This window comes from Mustela nigripes, chromosome 14 (genome assembly GCF_022355385.1).
Source record: "Mustela nigripes isolate SB6536 chromosome 14, MUSNIG.SB6536, whole genome shotgun sequence".
Taxonomy (NCBI): Eukaryota; Metazoa; Chordata; class Mammalia; order Carnivora; family Mustelidae; genus Mustela; species Mustela nigripes.
In genome coordinates, this window is record NC_081570.1 from 37,354,099 (window position 1) to 37,375,368 (window position 21,270).

The window sequence follows — 21,270 nt, forward strand, 5'->3', positions numbered from 1 at the left end:
TTATGTGGCAGGGAGAGCCCTACAGTGAGGGAGCCCCACCAGGGGCTATGGGGCTGAAGGAAGGGCCTTCACGATGGGATTTAGCACTTCTGTGGGCACAAACAGAAGAAGAGCATGGCTGTGCAGCCCAGGGTTCCAGGTTGTTGGAATGTGAAGTGAAAGGGGAGGTGGGGCACAGTGAGGGTCAGGAAAGTGGGGCAAGCTATGGGATTCTGGATCATGGCAGCACAAGACTAAGGGGGCCAGGTTTCAGCAGGGCCCAAAAAACACTCTCTCACACAACTGTCCAGCTCTGTGTGGGAGTGAGGGCCCCCTCCCTGGAGGTATGTAAGTAGAGAGTCACTGAGTGCTTGTCAGGCCTGCTCAGAGGGGGTTCAGACACCCTCTGGGGAGCTGGGCAAATCCAGGTGGAACCCGATTCTGCCCCCTTTATCATCTGCTCTTCTCTGGAAGCTGCCAGAACCCAGGGCATCAGAAACAAAGAGCCCTGCGCCTTCAGCTGGTCAGCTTAGCTCTGCTGTTAAATAATGGGAGGATGGATACCAAGAAAAACAACCCCACCTCCCGTCTCTCCAGAGCTCAGGCAGAACTGGACACTTTGAATTATAGTGTCATTTGACCTCATTGTGATGTTTCTGAGGCCAGCAGAACTTGCCCAGCATCACACAGAGAGAAGGCGGCAGAACTGGGGGTTGGCCTGAGCCCGTTCATGACTTGGAGTACGTCTGTTTAAAGGGCACTTCTGGAGGCAGCTGCTGAGGCAGGGGCTCCCTGGGCACAACGTAGCCCCCCTCTAGGGCTGAAGCTGCTTCTGGGCCTATGACACCTGTGTGACAATCGCCCGGTTTGGGGTCCCATTCACGACCTCCCCCAGTTGTGTCTGTCCTTGTAGAAGCACGCCCCCCATCCCCCACCAGGCCCATCCCTCCACTCCAATCCTCTTGGTTCTTCTAAAATCCCCAGGGTTTGAGCTTTTTCATTCTCTTTGGAGCAGATCGTCTTTCAATTAACCCTGTTTAGACGTGAGGAAGTCTCCTCCATGCACCCCACCCTATCCGTGAGGGCAGAAGTGCTGGAGGTTTTTACCCTGAGGGCCTGGAGCCACAAGCCCTTTCAGGGACCTCCTACATGTCAGGCACGTGCCAGGCCCTGGGGGTCCTGAGATGGGTCAGACAAGGCGGCCTTTCCTCCTGGGGTCTGACACCACTCTAGACCCAAGCAAACACTGTGCAGAGCGGTTTGAGGTCACGGTGAGGCCCTGGGGGAGAGCCCCGGAGACAGAGCCTGTGAGGGGTTCTGTGGCTGCAGGGGGTGGTGCCCAGTCTGGGACTCCTGTGGCCAAGGTAGCAGCCGGGACCCAGGAGAGCTCCCTGCTGGCCAACCTGCTCCTGAGCCTCACCGCTGACTGGAGCTGAGCCGGCTTTAGGGGTCTCTGCGCAGTGTTCATCTGAGTCCTTGGAGGATGGAGATGGCTGCCTCCTCTGCCTCCTCCTTCTCCCTGGATGGCCCTGCTCTCTCCTGGGTCAGGGGAGTCCTATCCTTGGGGGACTATGGGCTCTGAGGATCCAGGACTCAGAAGCATTAATAATACCGAGGGCTTCCATTTATCCAGAGACGGCACTGCCCCAGGCACTGAGCAGTCCAAGGACCAGACCCCTGACTCTCAGGCTCATTTTCGGGAGGAGAAATCTGATGTCAGGAAGTGAAGCACCTGGTCTGCCCAGGCCACTTCCTCTAAGGAGAAGCGCTAGGCTTCTAGGTCAGGCAGTCTGGTTCCAAAGCCCGTGCTCTTAACGAGGTTGCTTTCTTCTTCTGCCTTCCCTATGCGGTCCCGCAAGAGTGCCGAGCCCGTGGCCAATGTTCCATGAATCCCGGCTCCCTGACAGATCCAGCCTGGGGCATGCGTCCTCCATTCCTTCCTCTCCCCCATCCCAGAGGGCAGAGGTGGCTCCCGTGAGGGACGAGCTAGCAGATGGATGTTCCTCTGGCTGGCTGGCTGCTCTGGGCTGAAACAGGAAGGGTGACTCTGGCCAAGGATCACAGCCCGGAGCAGGCGTGCCAGCTGCCAGATGTGAGCGTGGTGGGGAGCAGCGCCCTTTGAAGAGCCATTGGAAATTCTGAAACACTTCCGGATGCTGTGGCCTCATGTTCCAGCGTGGGGAGTGTGGCAGGCCATGGGTGTGCCCCTGCGTGAGGAGAAAACGGCTGGGTGTGTGCTGCCTGTTTGCAGCGTCCCTCATTTCCAAGGTGAAGGAGAGCCCTCCAGGGGGACATGGCTGTTCTTCTGTGCTCAGCCATGAGCTCTGTTCCTGAGGCTGCCGAGTGGAGAACCCCGGCGGGAGGGAGGCAGCTGTGGATATTGTCCTGAGGACTGTGGGGATGATACAGCTGGACCAGCCTCAGGAAAATTTTAACTGGTTCTTACCTCCTCTGGGAAGCCTTCTCTGTCTTACCTTCCCTCCTAGACTGGGAGATGACAAAGGAGCTCGGCACAAGCCAGGCTGTGATAAGGAAATCCTACAGGGCTGTGGGAGCCTAGAGAGGAGTTGGTGGAAAGGCCAGGCAGGAGAGGAGAGGGGCACAGTCTGCAGCACAGACAGCCAAGCAGCAGCTGGATCTTTTCTGGGCAGGGCGGGGACTGGCCATCGATAGGAATGGCCTATCAGCGTGACCATCAGTTCACTCCAGGTCTGTGTCTTTCACTTCCCATCTGTATCTCGGTTTACCTGTCTGCCCAATGGAATAATAAATACCATCCTGTCTCCCTCCAAGGGGAATGGAGGACATAAAGGTCCTATGAATGTCCTTCAGTCAGGATAGTGCCCCTTTTAGGGAGCTGCGGCTGCTGTTATTTACAAAGAAAGATATGACGGGTGTTCCGGGACGCTGGGCTTCCAGCCCTGCTCTCACGCTGGGGCCTACACCACCACTCGGCTTCTGTGTTCCGGCCCCTCAGTGTGCTGCTGAGTGTGGGCTTGTGGCGCTTGGGCTGGGGAGAGAGAGAGAGGCTGGCGGGGGCCGGGCAGGCAGGCACTCGGGCAGCAGCTGCAGCACCAAAGTCTCTGCCGCTCACACCGCCTGCCTGAGCACGCTTTCTGCCGAGGGGACTTCCGCTGCTCATGGGGGCAGGTGGCCGCAGCCCTCAGGGAGGGCTCTCCATGGGCTGGAAGCTCTTAGCTCCAAAACCCTCCCACGAATCCAGGAGTGACGGAGGCAAACTCAACTAGAACGTGAGAAGGCTGGGATGAGAGGATGTGGGGTGTCAGAGGGCTTCGGAAGGCCAGCAGGTAGAACCATATTCAGATCATAGCTTCAGGGCTCTGGAATGTACGGTAAGCACTGGCTCCAGAGTTTGAGATGAGCGGGCTCTAGTGATTATCTGGTCCACCTTTGAGTCTGGTCTGTAGCTCCACCCCAGCTCTGCCAGCTCCTAAGTTACTCAATCCATTCCAGGTTCTAGGATTAGCTGATAAATTAACAGATCTCGAGAAGGCCCAGTTCCCTGGCGCTATTGACAACACTGTAATCTTTTATTGCTTGGGACTGAGACCTCCCTCTTCCTCTGGGGCCCGGGGCCCAGGAGGTACCGTGTGACTAAAGGGAATGAACTTGATTCTGGGCGATTTGGTCTGTTTAACTTCCTGTCCATGCCACTCCTTATAGCCAGTCTCACTTGCATTTAGGCCCAATGCTCTCTCTTTAAACCAAGAACCTTTCACTTGCTGCCTCTTTCTCTGCAGATGCCTTTACCCTCTCTAGAGAGGAGCTCTGATTAGAAAGCCATCAGGTGATTTGACTAGCAAATCACCCATCTGCTGGCCTCCTCCCTCCTTCAGTTACAGGTGAGGAAATGCCCTTCTCTACCCAGGGCCAGACCCTCTACCTGAGCTCTGATTCTACCCTTCCTGCCATCTCAGAAGCCCGGGTTAGTAATTTTCCTCACTGAGCAGCCTCAACGCTCCTATGGCATTCTTTACATCATGTTTCAGACATGCTCCATTCTGTCCCACTGTAAGAAAAGCAGGGTGTGTAGGGGAACAATATAGTTACCAGCTTTTTCTTTTGCCAAGTAAAGGCTCTGAGAGCTCCCTTTGCCTTGTATCACCCACATTTTGTTTTGTTTTGTTTTTTAAAGCAAAAGATGTTCAACTTCCAACATGGTAGAAAGAAGATCATTTTAGATTAGATAAGCTTGTAAATTGAATAAATATAGTTAATAAAAACTTACCACCTAGGCCTGTAAATTGAATAAATATAGTTAATAAAAACTTACCACCTAGTACCTATTTTTTCAAAGTTATTTACAGAGTAGAAGAAACCCAAGAAATCTAAGAACCTGCATGAGATCTGTGGGGGCCCAGCAGGTTCAGCTTGACCTTGAGCCTGATAGTCGAGAATCAGGCCTTCTCTCCCCCTGGGCTGGCATTCCTCCCCATGGCAGTGGCTTAGGTCATTCTAGAACATCTGGGTTTCCACACTGACCACAGACACCTCCTGGAGAGGCAGGGCTTCCGTCTGGGCCCCTAGATGTCACCCAGGCCTGGTCAGAATTGTCACACACGTTCACACCCCAGTTGCCACTGAATAACCTCTCCAAGAGGTCAGATGGTACCTTGCTACAGAAACATCACCGACACCAAGGAGACCACTCTTCTGTGGAGTGGGCCAGATACAAGGATACCCTTCCTACGAAACTGTCCACATTTCTGAAACGGCTGGGACTGGGACCCTAGAAGCCAGGGTTCAAGTTGAAGGTCTGCGTGCATGGCCTGGAGGAAGCCATTCTTCCTCTCTAGGACTTAGTTTTCATTTGCAAAATGAGTATGGTAAGGCCCATCTCATGGTGTTATTGTGATCACAAAGGTAATATAACGTCAGAGCCTGCAGGGGGCTGGTGCACAGTAGAATTTTTTATTATAAAGACCCCCTCCCCCAAACGGCTATAGAGAATGTTAACCCTGTGATCTAAAGTGAACATATTTAGCACAGTCTGATGAGGCAGGTGTATTATCCCCATTTTGCACTCGAGAGACTGAGGCACTTAGAGAGGAAATGGCTTTCCTGGTGTCTACAATGGTAGAGACCCCCTTGACCCCCAAGCCTCCCCACACCAAACCTCTTACTCTTTGTACCGAATGTCTCTGGAGCAGAAGGGAGAGGGGGTGGCTGACCGCCATCTGCTCTGGAGACCCCAGTCTGCGCCTGGGGGCTTCCAGGAGGGGATTCTGGAGCAGAAGTGGGCTGAGGAAGGCCTGAGATGGGACCGCAGAGGTGCCCAGACAGGAGCATGTAGAGCGGACGGGCTGTGTCTGCCGGCCATCTGCAGGTGGCATGCTGCCTGAGCACTGGGGCCCGGCCTTTGCGGCAGTCAGCCTTGCCCTAGGGTGTGGGGCTTGGGAGTTATGGCCATAAGAAGGCAGTGAGGTGGGTGTGGACCTTCCTTGCTACGGATTATGTGGGGTCATGTTCCATGCCAATACAGGTCTGTACAGCGGGCTCCCTGACTGCACATGAGAACAGAGCTCCTGGAGCATAGCTCCTGGGCCCGGGGTCCAGTCCTGGCTCTCTCCCTGACTTGCTGTGAGGTTCACCCAGATCTTGGCCTGAAGGGCCTCCGTCACTCTGGGGCTCTGACAAGGAGGACAGTCTTGAGCTTGGAGGCTGCCTCCAGCCTTCAAATTCTCAGACCATTGTCTCAGGACGGGCTGAGCCTTCAGGGGGCAGCTGCCAGCAAGATCTGCACATGGTTCTGGGCTTATCCTTGGACAGCAGGCCTCTGAGAGCCTGACTTTATGGCTCTCATGTCCACCGGGCCCAGATCAGACCAGGAGGGAAGGATCTGGTCAACGTTCATTCAGGTGTTCATTCCTTCCCTCATTCATTCTTTTACACGCTCATCAAGCTTGAGACCTGTTATATGCTACTGAAACCCCAGAGAGATCACGTGGTGGGAGCTCTCCAGGAGCTCGAGGCGGGATGGGAGCCAAAGCCAGCAGCAGCTGCTGGCTCTGCTATGCAGGGAGCAGCCTGGAGGCGGCGAAGGCGGAGCTGGAGCCAGGAGCCTGGAGCTGATGGAGGCTTGGCCCAGGATAGTGCGATGGGGATGGAAAGAGTGGATGGATGTGAGTCTTTTTGGTGGCCTGTCCACAGGACCCTCCAGGGGCCAGCTGGTTTGAAGAAATGGGGAACAAACTGGAAATGGGCATGGTGGCTGTGTGCTGGCCGAGTGCTTGAGGGCACATTTGTGTCTCTGTGGACTTGGGTTTCAGAAGCAGGCCAGTGCCCAAGACTGCCCGCATTGCTGTGATTTTTATCTCCAAGCCCTCTGTTCCCTCACTCACAGGAAAGGGCCAGGCTCAGACCCTGGGTAGGTCTGGTCTTAGGCCATGGGACAGCTGGGGCATGAGGTCCTACCACTCGGGTGGGCCATGTGGAATGCTGGATCTCTAACTGGCCTCCCTCAGGGATCAGGCTCACCAGGGGGCCCTTCCTATGCCTAGAGAGAAGCCACAAGGCTGACTGGGCTCAGAATGGCTCCCCTTTTTAGTCAGTGGAGGACCATTCCGGGCAGGAGCACAGCCTATATGCCCACAGAGGGAGGACTAGAGGGCAGCTGGATGGTGACAGGGTGTGTTGGGGTGCACTTACTCCCCTCCCAATCCCCAAAGCTGTCCTGGCTCATGCCAGGTCCCCAGTAGGTATCCTGCACCTAGAGGGTAGCCTTCCCCTCTCCACATGGTCAGTCAAGGTCTTTCTCCTGCTGGCTTCTTTAGACACCCCTTACAGGAACCCCTCTCTTCTCTGAAAACTGTTCAGATAGCTCTTGGAATCACCAGTGGCCCCTGTGCTTTTGAATCCTTCTGTTCAGATGAGTTCACTAAGGCTGTCAAAGGGGAAGGGACCAGCTACAGGCCACCACAGGTCATGGTCGTGCTCCACCGCGAGCGGGGACTGGTTCTGTCCAGTTGCAGGTGTGCCTCACAGACGCTGTCCCACAAGACTCCCCCATGCTGAGGACCACAGAGAGGGAGCACAGGCACAGTCAGAGGACCCTGGCTCTCCCCTTGATGTGTACCGAGTTGAATGGTGGGGCCGGGGAGGCAGACCTCCCATGGCAGAATTGGGACCGACCCGGGCTACAGGGACGCATGGCTGGAGCGGGCAGGTGCAGCACAGGCCAGGGGCCAGGGGAGGAGGGCAGGGCGGAGAGGCAGCAGCCATGAGGGCCCACCACCCCCTCCCTCCAGACATGGTGCCACCCCCTTCACTGTCACATAGCAGGAGGCGGTTTGCGACCATGTAAGCAAGACAGACATTTCTATCCTGTGGCTCTGGAGCCAAAGCTGACTGATAAAGGAGGCAAATGCCATCCACTGGCCCCATCATAGACATTGCTGTCATCACTGGAGAGAGCCACAAGCAAGGAAGGATTGAGGGAGAGAAGGGAAGGGGAGACGGGGTCGGGGGAGCAGCAAGCCTTGTACTTCCCTTTGCACAGAGAGGCCAGAGCTCCCAGGAGAAGCATCAAGCTCATGGCCCATGGTGGGATGATGAAGGGTCTATTACCTGTCCTAATGCTGGTGGTGACGGTGAAGCCAGCTGCCGTTCTGAGTTCTTGCTACTAGGTTATTGAAACATTACCACTAATCTTTGTAACTCTTCCACAGGATAGAGATTTTTAGTTCATCACATAGTCATTGCTATCACTGCCCACTCATAGAAGAGGGGCTTGTGCCCTTGATGGTATTGTGTCAAGGTCTCACAAGCCAGAGGGGGCTGGACCAGGCCGTGGAGCCGGGCCATGGGGTGCTGGGGCCCGCCTCTCTCCATTGGGCCCCGTGGCGCTCCCAGGCTTGGCCCTGGCTCTGCAGGATGGGCTCTCAGCATGGTCTCCTGGGACATGAAGGGGCCCCAGAAGCTGTCCTGGCCCTGGCAGGGTCACCCTTCTTGCCCACGAGGCCTATTACAGAAGAACCCTTGGCTAGACACAGGAGTAGTGGGCTATGTGGCTTCTCCTGCTCCATTCTGAACTTCCACACTTTCCCTCAGGAAGGAGAGGTCAGGAAACAGTCTACAACATCTCCCAGCCCTTACAGACTCTGCAAATCATTCCTCCCCGACTCAGGCCCACACCTGCTCCGAAGGCGAAGAAGCAGATCTTATCTTCATTCTCCTGCAGAAGCGCCATGACCCTCTTTCCCATCCGCTCGTTCCTCTTATAGATGAGCTCGTGGCGGAAGTAGCTGTCGATCTCCTGGGCTGTCACCTGCTCGTGCGGCGGGAGGGTGGTATTGATGAAGCTGGGCAGCTGCAAAGGCAAGACAGAGGTGCCCTCAGTGCTCCCGGGGCACGGCAGAGGCAAACAGCCCGGCAGAGCGGGGCACTTATGTTTCTTAAATGGGCCCTGGAATGGACTATACAAATGAAGAAAGTGAGAGTGGAAAGATCCAGAGATGTGTGCAAAGTCACACAGTTGGTGAGGTGGCAGCACAAGGAGGTAGGACTCCTGTGTTTCTCTCTGCCTTGGTGACCCTCCGCTTCCAGAATGCAGAGGCCCAGGAGGCCAGATGACTTTTGGCTCCTTCACTGTCCTCCCTTCAGCACCCAGCCTGGCGTGCAAGGAATTCGGGCCAGTGGGTAGGTGGGGAGGTCAACTGAGCTGCCCGGTGTAGCAGAAAGGCCACAGGGTACAGGATTGGGCTGACCTGGATTCAGGCCTGGTTCTGACGCTGTGTGACTTTGGCCAAGTTACTTAACTCTTCTGAGCTCTAGTTTCCTCATGCGTAAGATGGGGATTAGGTGAGATGGTGGGTGCTATCATGGGCTAGGTTTAGCCCGGCCCACAGAGATGACAGGAGAGGTTGCAGCCTCCGTTTTCCCCAGTGTCTGAGCCCTGGTTGGCCACCACCATCTCTCCAGCTCCAGCTCCACGAATTCCCAGGGCAGAACCAAATCCCTCCATCCCTTCTTCAAAATGTCAAATCCAGGACCACAGCTGCCTCCCATAATGATGGTTTATTCCACAACCAGGCTTGGAACTGTCCACATTTATCAGCTCTGCACCCACTGTCCATACCCAGTTCTGTGGCCGGGGGCAAGTGTCACTGACATGTTACTGAACTAGGCAGAGAGCTCTTTGAGTCTAGGGACAGTGCCCGATACACAGTAGGTGCCCAGAAACATTTCCGGAACCTTGAACATAAAGTCATGCTGTCTCTCCTCACTGTGTTGCCTCCTCCTAGATTCCTCCATTCCCAGCATTTTGTCTTCCTGTCTTAGAGGTCAGGTCCAGGTGTCCCAGCACTGTGGCCTCCAGTGGTAGGTGGGGTCTGAGAAGAAGCCACAGGCCATGGAAGAGATGAGGCACGAGTCAGAACATCCTCTCTATTTCCCCATAACCCTTCACTGTCATTCCACCTTCCAAGCTCTAGTGCACAGGATGTCTTCCATCTGGTGTCTCCTCTTCCATTTCTCTCTTCATCAACTCAGGCTGATGCACAGAACACAAGGCCTCGCTGCCTGACGGGCTAGCTAGGTGGATAGTCTGGCATGACGAGACTAAAGACCTGTAGGGATTAGGTCCCAAGGGTCATGAGGCCCGGCCACATGGCTTTTAGAGCCACTGACAAGTTGGCAACACTCCTTCTGAGGAAAATGGAGATGTCAGCAGAGGCTGAAGCTTCAGGGATTTGGATTGGGCCTGGACATCTGTCTCTGATATCTACTGGCCAAGCACCAGGGTGCTTCCCAGAGTGGGAGGCGAGGGGCTTCTCTGCCATAAGGGCCTGATTCACTGTTCTGGGAAGACAAGGCCATGATACGACTGATGAAACCTAAACTTACTCAATGCACAACCTGCACAGCTGTATGCAGCAGCCCTGCCAGTACTCATTCAGATATTGGTACCCTGTCAGAGTTGGTGCTGGGCAAATGGATAAATGAACTCTTCTTACCCCTTCCACCAATAATGGAAGGGATGACTGGCAGCCTTGACAAAGCAGGCCACATTTGGATGTGACGCAGATCTAGGAAAGGCTCCTGAATGGGGGAGGAGTTGTGGCTCAGAAGAGTTATTTCCGGAAGCAGGGCCCTTTCTGTTCCTCAGGTATGGGAGAGAATGTGGGATGATGTTGTACCAGAAAATAAACATTTGTTCCATCAGTGAATGAATGCCCGAAGGAATGAGCCGAGAGGCAGTAGGTGGTGATGAAGGCAGGTCCTGGCATCAGACAGCCAGGGTAACTTGGGATAGGATCGTTCTTTCACCGCTTACCAGTTGGGTTGCCTCTCTAGAACTAGCAAGTTACTTGTGCTGTCTGAGACTCCGTGTCCAAATTGGTAACATGGGAGTAATCTATGTTGTTGTAGGAATTAAATAAGCTCAGTTTTGGAAAGTGCTTATTAGCATAGTGCAGAGCACAAAGAAAGTCTTGACTGAATGTCAGCTTTGTACAACGAGCCTGGGGGATGGAGCTGGCTTCATCATTTTTCCCCCTATGATGGCAGAGGCTAGAGTGAAGGGTGGCCTTGGGCAGGGGGTAGAGATAGAGATGACAAATAGAAGCCTTCAGAATCATCAGAGAGCCATGAAGGAAGCATCCTGCTTTCCTTCCCTTCTGCCAAGGGTCCCGGCAGAGGCTCTTCCTCCTCTGCTTCCTGACCATGAATATGCATTTGTGAAAAGATGAATCTCCATTCATTCCTTAGGGAGCTAAAAAAAATTGCACAAGGACAAGAACCAGAAAGTTCAATGTCAAAGCCATGACGGAGTCAGGCTAGCCACTGGGGTTTCTGGGACTGCCCGGCAGCTGGCTGACATTCTCTGCATGTTTCATGCTGATGGGCCCTGGCTCCATGCCAAGGATGGGACTTGGGTTTATGCCCGGGCTGGGAGGGAAACAAATTAATGATGTCATTAGACTTGTCAGGAGCCTTAAATCTCCCGTGACACGTTTAAGTGCAGGATACACCATAGAATTTTGAAAAGGACATGTCAGGTCCCTGGGGTCTCCTAGAGTCACGAGTCCAAGGTGGGAGAATAAGATGGACAGGCCAGGCAGGACTGGGGTGGGGCCGTGGGGAGGGACTCCAGTTTAGGCTCCCCTGGTCCACAACCAGGACAGGGTCAGGTGGGTGGTCAAGTGCTCGGGTCTACTGACATCACTGACCTCAAGGGCCTCATCCCTTCTCTTCAGTCCATCCATCCAACAGACACCTTCCATGAACTTCCATGGGTCTAGCCATGTGTCAGGCTAGGGGTCCCAGAGCACCCTCAGATGGGATCTGTTTCCCTGGAAGAGGCTCACTGCCCAGCGAGGGAGTCACCGTGGGATCCATGCTTTGAGAGGGGTGTGGGCGCGGGGAAGAGGCACCTCCTGGATAACTGCGTGTCCGGCTTGGTCCAGGATGATCCGGTTTCATGGCTAAGGTAGATTCCCCATGCCTGGTAATTATTCTGACCCTTAATTGTATTTGACCTTTCACTCTCCAAAGTGATGAGTATACGGCTGCTCGCCACCTAACACAGGCTGGGGGCCCAGACAGGCTTCCTTTGCTTCACTCTGTGGTTGTGGAGCATCGATGGTGCAAATGACCTGGGAGCTGTGGGTGGTTGGGGCATGAGTGAGATGGGGTGGGGAGGCAAGGGAGATCAAGACTGAGATGCAGCCAGCGCCTGTCCCCCACCCCGGGCCCTGCCCCTGTCCTGCCCCAGCCTCTAGAGACCATTGGACCATCCTCTGCACAGTGGCCAGCGGCATCTTTCTGACCACATCCCTCTCCCACTTGAACTACAGGGCTTCTGCCCCTCAGCAGGCATTTTCACCCCCTGTCCCCTACGATCTGTCCCCTGCTCTACAGATGGTTCCTCAGGACCCTCCCCTCCCCCCCCCCCCCGCCCCCACTGACCCAGTCAGGCAGCCAGCCCCGCCCTTCATCCCTGCCTGGTAGACTCCATTCTCAAGCCTAGCTCCAACACCACTTCCTCCCTACCTACAGGCGGTGACTGGCCCCCTACAGACTGTGTGTCCTCAGCTCCCCACAGCTTTTGGGGCCTCCCGCAACAGAGGCAGCCCCATGTCACCCAGACCCCTTTTCCATCAGCACGTGGCTCTGGATTTAGCCTGGCTGCTTCAACTCTAGGCTTTTGTGTGTCTGGGGGCAGGGCTGCCTAGTCCCTCCCTTGGGGGCTAGACTCTGCCTGTGTACCCAGGGATCCAGGGGAGGGCCGCCCAGTTTGCTATGCTAACCCGAGTGACCAGTCCAACGACACCCCCTGTCCTGCTTCAAGGACAGGCACTGCCAGGGGACCCCCAACGCAGTTCACCTGTCAGAGACAGATCAGTGGTTCTGGACACAGGCTCAAAGTAAATCTGAGCTTGCTATCTCCTGAGGTCACCCCACTCTTCCCTCTCTCAGCTCCTTGTCAGCCACAGCCGCAGCGGGGCCCTGTCGCCCTCACCCCTGCCCCCAGCCCAGCTACTTCATGCTCAGGCCACCCCGAGTGCTGACCAGGTCCCCGCAGCCACGGAACTCGCCAGCCTCCCTCCCGGCAAATGACACAGGGCGGGGCTCTGGCACAGGGCTCTTGGACACGAAGGTCGGAATCAGAGCTCCCAGAGTCCTGAGCCTCCTCTGCAGGCTCCCTGCAACCTTCCTTTCACTGTCTCCACTGCACGGGGCATGACACACACCTACCATTGCTCTCCCGGACAGCCGTTCGCTGGCACTCACTCTGCGCCAGCCCCTGCACTGGGCCTTGGGACAAGGGAAGCGTGGCACACCCTTGCTTCAGGGAGCTCTGGCTCTAGAGGGTGGCGTGCGCACACAGAACCTCTTGGCCCGGTCCCCCGCTACACTTCCAGCCTAAACTCACACCCCTGCTCCTGCTCTGTCTTGCCTCTGTTGAAACATTCCTCTACCTCCTCCCCGTGGCCAAGTTAGGTTCTTCCCTGACCTCCCACCTTGCAGGCATCCTTCCTTCTTACCCGGAGTCCATCTAAACTCTTACTCCTGCCGCAGGCTCCAGGAGCGCCCTCTACCCTCCCTTGGAGCAAGGGTCACGCTTGGGAGTCATATGGAATGTCCTCTTCTCTCCTGCCCGCCCTACGAGGGTGGCTCTCTCTGGCTGCCCTGTCCCCTACTGCCCCATATCCCTTTTCATAGCACTGGGCCTGGTATTTATAAACGATTTCATTCATTCATTCAGCAGCTATTTGCTGAGTCCTGCCCTGTGCCAGGCACTGGCCTAGTGAAGGAGAATATACTGGTGGACCAAACAGATGCAAATCCCTGGCCTCAGGGAGCTTACACTGGAGTGGGGAGACAAACAATAAATAATCACTTATCAGTGAATCAAAATATGTAAGTTGGTGAGAAGACAACAAAGACCTTGGAGGGGGAGTGGAGCATAGTAAAGAGGCTGAGAGCGTGGGCGCGGGGACCAGGCGGCAATTCTAGATCAGGGAGTTGGGGCCCACCTTCCTGAGATGATGGCGTCTGAGTTAAGATGGGGGGGTGAGCCAGGGTGACACTTGGGGAAAGGGAAATGTGTAGGATGGCAAGGGGCGCCCACGGAACAGCCCGAAGGCACACAGAGCTTGAGCGGTGTGGAAGGGGAGAGCCGAGGGCATGGGGTGGGGGTGGGGGAAGCCCTGGGGCCCACACAGGTCATTACCGAGACTCTGGCTTTTACACGGAGAAAAATGGGGGAGTTACTGCACTGTCTCTAGCAAGGAACTGCTCTTGAAAGAGTGGTTAAGCAAACACCAGGACAGAAGGCACAGAGGTTCTCGAGGGGCCCGGGAGAATTGCTAACCCCATCCAGGGGTCAGGGAGGGCTTCTTGGAGGAAGTAACAATGGACCATGGCCCAGCAGGAGGAAAGGAAGAAGGAGGAGCCTGAACAGAGGCTCAGGGGCCTCAGCGGGCAGGTGGTATGGGGCACTGGTCCGTGGAACAAGGTCTACAGGCTGGGGCGCCTGGGCTGGGACACGGTCAGCAGAAGGCAGGACACAGAAGGCCTCGAGTCCTGAGGGCGGTGTGGATACCTGGTGAAGTCGTGCTCAGCCTCGCGGGGTGCTTCTCACACTCGGCCCCCCCTTGTAGGTAATCTCTCCTCTAGGACTTGACTCAAGGCAGAACACCTTCAGCTGGACTCCAGCCCAAGTGCTCACAGTAAACTTGCTTCCCCCGGCCTCTAATTTCACTGGATGCTGAAATGAACTTCTCAGAGGCTTCCCCACTCTTACCAGGCTAATCTCCTACCGCACAAGCCAGACTTGAGCGCTGCACTTGGTAACTTGCAAACTCGACAGTTAAGGGGCGTGTGGGCTTGGGCAAGTCTCTTTGCTTCTTTGAGCCTCAGTGTCCCCATCTGTAAAATGGAATACCCACCCAACGGTCCTGTTATTCATGGCAGAGAGACAATTGCCTGCACCTGGCACACAGTAGGTATCTAATACATGCTAAATGGATTCATATGGGCCAGGCCTTCGGAACTGGGGACCTAAAGGCTATCTGGGTGGGAGGAGGGGAGCGTCACCTGGGATGTGTCGTGGTTGAAGATGACAGCATTGAGATCCCCACAGTTGTAGTGTTTGATGAGGTCCTCTGTGGTATAGGGCGCCTGCAGGCTCCCCGCCCGCACACTCTCATGCTGCAGCAGAGTCTGGTTCAGGGCAAACAGCACCTGCACAGAAGAAAGACAAAAGAATAAGGGCTGTCATTCTAGAACAGGTCAGGGGCCCCGACACCTCCAGGCCCAGCCCTCCTTGCTTTGGACTTTGGGGCAACAGGCCCTGAAATAGGGAAGGTGTGTGGGGCCTGGCACGGGCCAGGTGCAGCCTAAACTCTTCCCTGGGCCTCTGGACATGTTCAGCCTGTTCTCATCCCCAGCCCTTTGCCCACACAGGTCCCAGCTTCTGCTCTGGCTGTCAGCATCTTACCTACTGATGGGGCAAAATGAGAACCTCGCTGTGTCTGGGGTTAGGGATGATGGGTGAGTTTGTCTTTCAACTAGATTTTTCTTATTCTTGTGCTTAGGAAAGTTCTAGAATGAGCACAGACTAATGGGGAATCAAAGGCGGGCAAACAACGCAAGACAAACACATGAGCAAAACAAACAGGAAACCCACTTAGATGTCAGGGACCCACCCAACGGCCACTTCTTCCAGAAGTCATCCCCACTCCAGGCAAAGGCCCAAGGAGCCAGGCTTCTCTGAATCTGACCCATGCTGGCACTGAAGCTCCTTGAGCTCTGGGCCGCTATACGGAGCCCTGGGGACACAGCTGCGGTCTAGCTAGACTGGCCTGGCGTCAGAATCACGCAGAGCACCAGACAAAGATATCCGCTGCCCAGTCCTCATGCCTGGAACTGGCATCTCTGAGGGGGAGCCCAGGATGTGTAATTTTCACAGGCTTCCTAGGAACGACATTAAGGGGTCTGACTGCTTCTGCCATGAGGACCACGCTCTGATGGAACACAGCCTGCCCAAGAAGGCTCCAAGAGATGATCTCAAATGTCCCATTTTAGATGGGGAAACTAAGGAAGGGACTGGAACTACCTTCATGTGACGATGTATCCCAGACCCCTCTGGCCAAAAAGGGGAGGAATGTAACCACGATCTGGGTTCTTTAGCACAGGTGCAGGGAAAAGCTGCTGCAGTTCCTGGGCAGAAGGCCTGGAGGTCGACTCAAGCTGTCTGTTCTTGCTGTAGCCTAGTCCCAGCTGGTCCTCCAGTCCTCAGGCCTCGAGCATGCTGTTTGCCCATTATCTGTTTGCCACCTCGGACCATGGTCCCCGGCCTGTCTTCTCACCAGTTCAGTCCCCAGCATCTCCCGCTGGGCCCCGTGCAATCTGTCCCCCTCCCCCCATCCCATAGTCATCTGCCACAGTCACTTTTTGAAAGCACAAATTTGATTGTCTCTCCCCCACCCTCTTTTTTTTTTCCCCCTTCAAAACTTTCACAGGGGCCTCCTGCCCTCAGAGTAAAGGCCTAGCTTCTCAGCAGAGCCTGCCAGGCAGTGACCCGGACCCTGCTGTGGTCGAGGACCTTGCTTCCTACTCAGCCCACGTGTTTCCAAACACCCAGCTACTCAGCACTCTCATGTCTCATGGCGTCTTATATGCTGTTCTCTGTGCACAACAGTCTCCTGCCTCTGCTCTCCACTTGCAAATCTAGACTTGGCCTTCCAGGCTCTGCTCAACTGTCTTCTCAGGAAAGCGTCTCTGACCGCCTGGGGGCTGAGTCAGGCACCTCCCGGAGGCCCCCTGCAGTCTCCTTGCGTGGCAGACGGACACAACAGTGGCTCCAGACCTTAACCTGTCTGCATATTCATGCCCTTGGCCATGGAGCTCTCTGGCTCCCTCCCATTCTGACATTGTGACACTGGACTCTGGATATAAGCAACCAGGACATACAGAGGCCTGGAAAGCATCAGTGGCTGCTGCTGTCTCTTGCAGCTCCACAGCTCTGACAGCAGCCCATGCCAGCCCACTGAGGAATAGGCAGAGCCCACTGAGGCCATTTCAGTCCAGCCGACAGATAGCCGGCTCCGAGACAACGCGAGTAGGGCCAGCTGAGCCCAGCAGGGCCCGCCTGCCACCGGGTCCGGACACCTGAGCAGACGCCCAGTGCCAGAGCTGCTCAGCCCGCTGCGACGATGGACAAGCGATCCGCCATGCTTCTGTCCCCCAACCCGGTGCGAACATGAGGTGATGCCTGTCGTTCAGCTCCCTGGCTCTCCCACTAGGCTCTGAGCTTCTTGAAGACAGGACTTACGCCCTACTTGTTTTGTGTCTGCAGCTCTCAGCACAGGGCCGGTTAACGAGAAGATGTCACTCCATCCTTTCCCTAGCACCTTAGTGCCACCTAGTGCCCCCTGCTGTGGTCTGTAGCTTCCTATTTTTAAGGTTACTCAGTAAGCCCCTCAGACGAGATCTGGGACTTTGGCGCTCTGTCTGCAGTTGGGGGCTGCTGCTACCATGGAGCAGGAGCTCCCACCAGGGACATCAGCCATCTCCTTCCAGAACACACAATCTGACCAGAAAAGCTCATGTAATAAGGTACACAACGTACTGATGTGGGCAACAGGGCCAAGCATGCTGGAGAGATCCCCTCTGCCTGCCCCCTCCCGCTTCTGATTCTGGCAGGCGGAGAGCCGGAGAGCGCTGGCGTGCAGCGGCCCAGGTTGCTCCCCGTCATGAGCTGGCTGGGGAGACCCCACTTCCGGGCCTTCCCCAGGCTCTGGTGAGTGCCCTGACATTCAATCTGCAGCCACCTAGTGCAGGGTGTCAATGGCAGCCTGGTGGCTGGGACCCATCGCAGGAGGCAGCGATGTTGCTGTGCACGTCACTAAGGCAACAGGCACTTCCTTCCACACCTAACAGGTGTGGAAGGCCTCGCATGAAGGCATCCACGTCAGGCTAGAAGGCTCCACTTCCCTGCGAGGCTGGGACCCATGGGCTCCTGCGACCACACCCCACCCCAGGGCACACCTGCCTGCGGTGAGGTCATCCATGCAGGTGCCCAGAAGCCGTGACTGGAGGGGAAATGGCTTCCCTGGGCCTCCCTAGACCCATGGAGTCACTTCCACAGTCCTGTGGTTTTCGTGCAGTGTGGATGTGTTCCAACGAGTTAAGCACGCTACCGTCTATAGGGTGCTAAGAACAGTCCTGGCGTGGAGTGAGAGCTGGAGGAATGCTTGGTAAATAAAACTTGGAAGAAAATAGACTTGAACCTTCCCAGATTGGAGCTGGAAGGGCCTGTGTAGGTCATCCGCTCCAGCGGTTTTTTAAACCTTTTTTTTTGGCCATAGAATCCTTTTCTATTGTTACTGTTTTCCAAAGGAAACTTACTTGGAACTCACTATGTGGAGCAGATAAAAGTGGAACTTTTCCCAATTGATGTGAGGAGACAACTAGAGCCTGAAGTCCTAGAGGCTCAATGCCCTCCTGCAACAGAGGCTCCCCTGGCTTTTTCGTGGAACCCATGGGTCTCCCGGAACCCAGTTTGAGAACCACAATCTCATCCTGTGCCCATCATAGAGAAGAAGAAAGGAGACAGGGGCCCGAAGTGGTCAAGAGAGAGTTCACCCAAGCCCACACAGGGAAGCTAGGGGCAGAGCAGACTCAAAGCCAAGCATGACGCCCAGGCCAGGACCCTTTGTGGTGCCACAGATTGGGGATGGATTTCAGGATGTTCACTGGCATGGCCCAAGTTCATCCCACATACGTTACCATACCTGTCTTCCTTTTGCAGCCTTGTGAAACAGCTCACAATAGCAACAGAGTATTTATTATTAGCGTGTTACAGAAAACTGAGAGCAGATCATTTAAGAGACATTCCCAGTGTGGTGGGGCTTGGACAGAAACTCACACTGATCATTCTGGACTCCCACGACCCCCAGGCAATGTTTGGTGCTTTCCACAGACCCTCCCCACCTCCTTCCCCAGTCTTGGCACTTATCCCATAAAGTGTCCATCTCAGGTGAGTCCCCATTCCCTGCCTGTGTAGACTGAGAGCTTGGTAAGGGCAGGGAGCCTGCCTCTTTGTTCAGTGGTCATGGCTGGAGAGCAGAGGTTTGGGAACTATTTTGGGAGGTGGACTGTTGACTGCCTGAGACCTGACTGTGATCAAATTATATGCTCTTCCCCCCCACCTCCCACCTCCTAACCATCCTTTGCAACTCATGAAGAGGTCCTCATGGGTTCATTACTAGGGTTCTCATGTTTATGGAGCACTTACTCTGGGTCAGGTATCTTCTAAGCTCATATTAATTTGTTTAAAGTTTACAGCATCTTTAAGTTAAGTCTAGTATTAGCTCCAATTAATAGATTAAAAAACCCCAACCCTAGAGCAAAGACGGTACTCACCAAGGTGACAGAACTGGAGAGGGATGGGACATGCACTTGGGCTTGGGCAGGTCAGCCCTTGACTCCATTCTCCTATCAGCCCACTGCCCACTGGGGCCTCCCTCTGCTCTCCCTAGGGGACAGCTAGCAAAGTGCATGTCCTGATTCACAGACGGGAAACCAAAGAAGCAGAGGGACCCAAGGCCACATGGCTTGCATGGGGTAGAGCTGGGCTTTGAATGATATCTGTCTGGCTCCAGAACAGGTTCCTATGACTGGAACTTCAAGAGAGTATGTGCTTCTTCATGAGCATTCTTGGTGCTTCCGACAGATACAGGGAAGTGGCACTTCTTCATTCATTCAACGAACAGTTACTTTTTGTGGATTCTCTGCAGGGATCTGGGGCTGGTGGATGAATTGGGCATGGTCTCCACCTCTATGGAGCTCATTTCAGAGGCAGATATCCCAACTGACCGTGACAGTAGAGGGTGGTAAGTGGGGCCCCTGAAGCCCCATGCACAGGCACAGAAGACCCTCGCCCTGATTTCTGCCTCCCTCCCACTCACCCTGAATTTCCAAGCCTGGCGCAGCTCACAGCCTCCTGGGCCTCCATGCTTTGTGCCCCCGGCCACTTTAGAATAACAAACCCTCCTCGCCAAAGCCGCTGTGGCCCACTCTAGGATAATGTTTATGATAAAGCTTTGACATGGAATAACAAACACTGGGTAGAGGCTAGAGCCACTTTGCTCCCCCTGGATGACCGCGTGTGGAGGCCCAGCCACCGGGAGGACCTGAGCATCCCAGGGCTGCCCCCCTTACTGGGGCTGGCCCGTGCTGTCTGCTGAGTGTAGGCCCGGAATTTAAACACGTTTTCAAACACAGGCCTAGGATGGAGTGAGGCAGGCGCCAGGAGGGTGGGGACAGGTTTATTGTTCCAGATTAGTCTAGTAAACAGTCCTGAATGGGCTGAGACGGTGAACACCTAAGCCTTGTGTTCACTTGCTGGCCCAGCACCATCAGTGTGAGGACAGACAGCGAGACGCCCTCTGCCAGAGGACATGCTGCAACCCAGGGCTCCTTGGGACAGGCCTGGCTCTCAGGCTGGGGCTCTGGGCTCTGAGGTGGATGATGAGTACCTCTCACCCCAAAGCACAGGGAAGTCACAGCACAGGCCCCAAGCCCCTCAGCAACGCTTACTGAGCACCTGCCATGTGCCAGACATGTTCTAGATGCTGGGGATTTAGTTAGCGACAGAACAGACCCCAATCCTGCTCTCATTGAGCTTACCTGTTGGGGCAAACAGAGAATAAACAAAGTGATCAGTAAAGTATTAGTGTCTGGCCCGTCAGATGCATACAACAATGACTCCATTGAACTGGGGCCCGAGACTGCCTCCGGCCACTTTGAGCTCATCAAGCCTCCGAATCAACAGGTAAAGACGGGCGTCACTGTGCTGGCCGGCGTGACTGATCCTGACCAGCAGGGGAAATGGACGGCTGCCCCACAGGGAGGGAGAGAAGAGCCTGTCTGGCACAAACGAGATCCCTCCTGGCACACACGAGATCCCTGCGCCTCCTGGTATCACCACACCCTGCGATTAACCGACGTCATGCGAAACCGCAACAACGCCATCCAGGCAGGACTCCTAATGGTCCGGATCCTTCGGTAATGAAGGTCTGGGTCACCCCACCCGCTGTGAACCACAAGCAGCTGAGGTGCCTGCAAAAGGTAAAGGGATGAAAGGAGTGTGGTGGGAGCAGAGGAAGCTATAAATAGCAGCTATGAGCACAGGACCAGCGACAGAAGCAAAAGACAGAATCAAAAGCAAAAGTCCAAGAGTGTTTCTTCCTTATTTCAAGAATCTTTGTATGTGTATAAAATATTTTCTTCTGTCTCCTTTTTCTTTTTTTCTGCCCCAGGCATGTAGCATAAGACATACTGACTTTGCATTGTAGTATTTAAGTATTCTTAACTTTATATCGTCATATTTAAGTTACAATGTTTCAAGGAGAAGAGTAAGCATTACCCAAAGGCTTTGACTCCTCATCCTGGGAAGCCCATTCTGGTTGCACGCAGGATGGCTGCATCATGTTAGGTGGAATTAGGACCTGTTATTATCTTTTTTTTTTTTTTTTTTTTTAAGATTTTATGTATTTATTTGATAGAGAGATCACTAGTAGGCAGAGAGGCAGGCAGAGAGAGAGGGGGAAGCAGGCTCCCCTCGGAGCAGAGAGCCTGATGCGGGGCTTGATCCCAGGACCCTGAGATCATGACCTGAGCCAAAGGCAAAGGCCCAATCCACTGAGCCACCCAGGTGCCCCATGTTATTTTTCTTTATTTGGAAATGAAGTATGGTTTAAAGGGATGCTTGTGAGTGCCAAGTTAACAAAGGACGCACTTACGATGGTTAATTTTATT

At 54.7% G+C, this 21,270-nt stretch overlaps 1 protein-coding gene across 2 annotated transcripts in view; it reads right to left on the reverse strand.

Moving 5' to 3' along the window:
* Positions 1-21,270, reverse strand: part of TRABD2B (TraB domain containing 2B) — a 198,475-nt gene that overhangs the window by 17,825 nt on the left and 159,380 nt on the right. Inside the window, exons 3-4 of one of the 2 annotated variants that reach the window (XM_059374661.1) lie at positions 14,542-14,688; positions 8,134-8,308 (exon numbers count right to left, since the gene is read on the reverse strand). In XM_059374661.1, coding sequence (XP_059230644.1) covers positions 8,134-8,308; positions 14,542-14,688 — 322 coding nt within the window. The remainder of the gene's footprint in view (positions 1-8,133; positions 8,309-14,541; positions 14,689-21,270) is intronic. The other variant, XM_059374662.1, reaches the window with a different exon arrangement.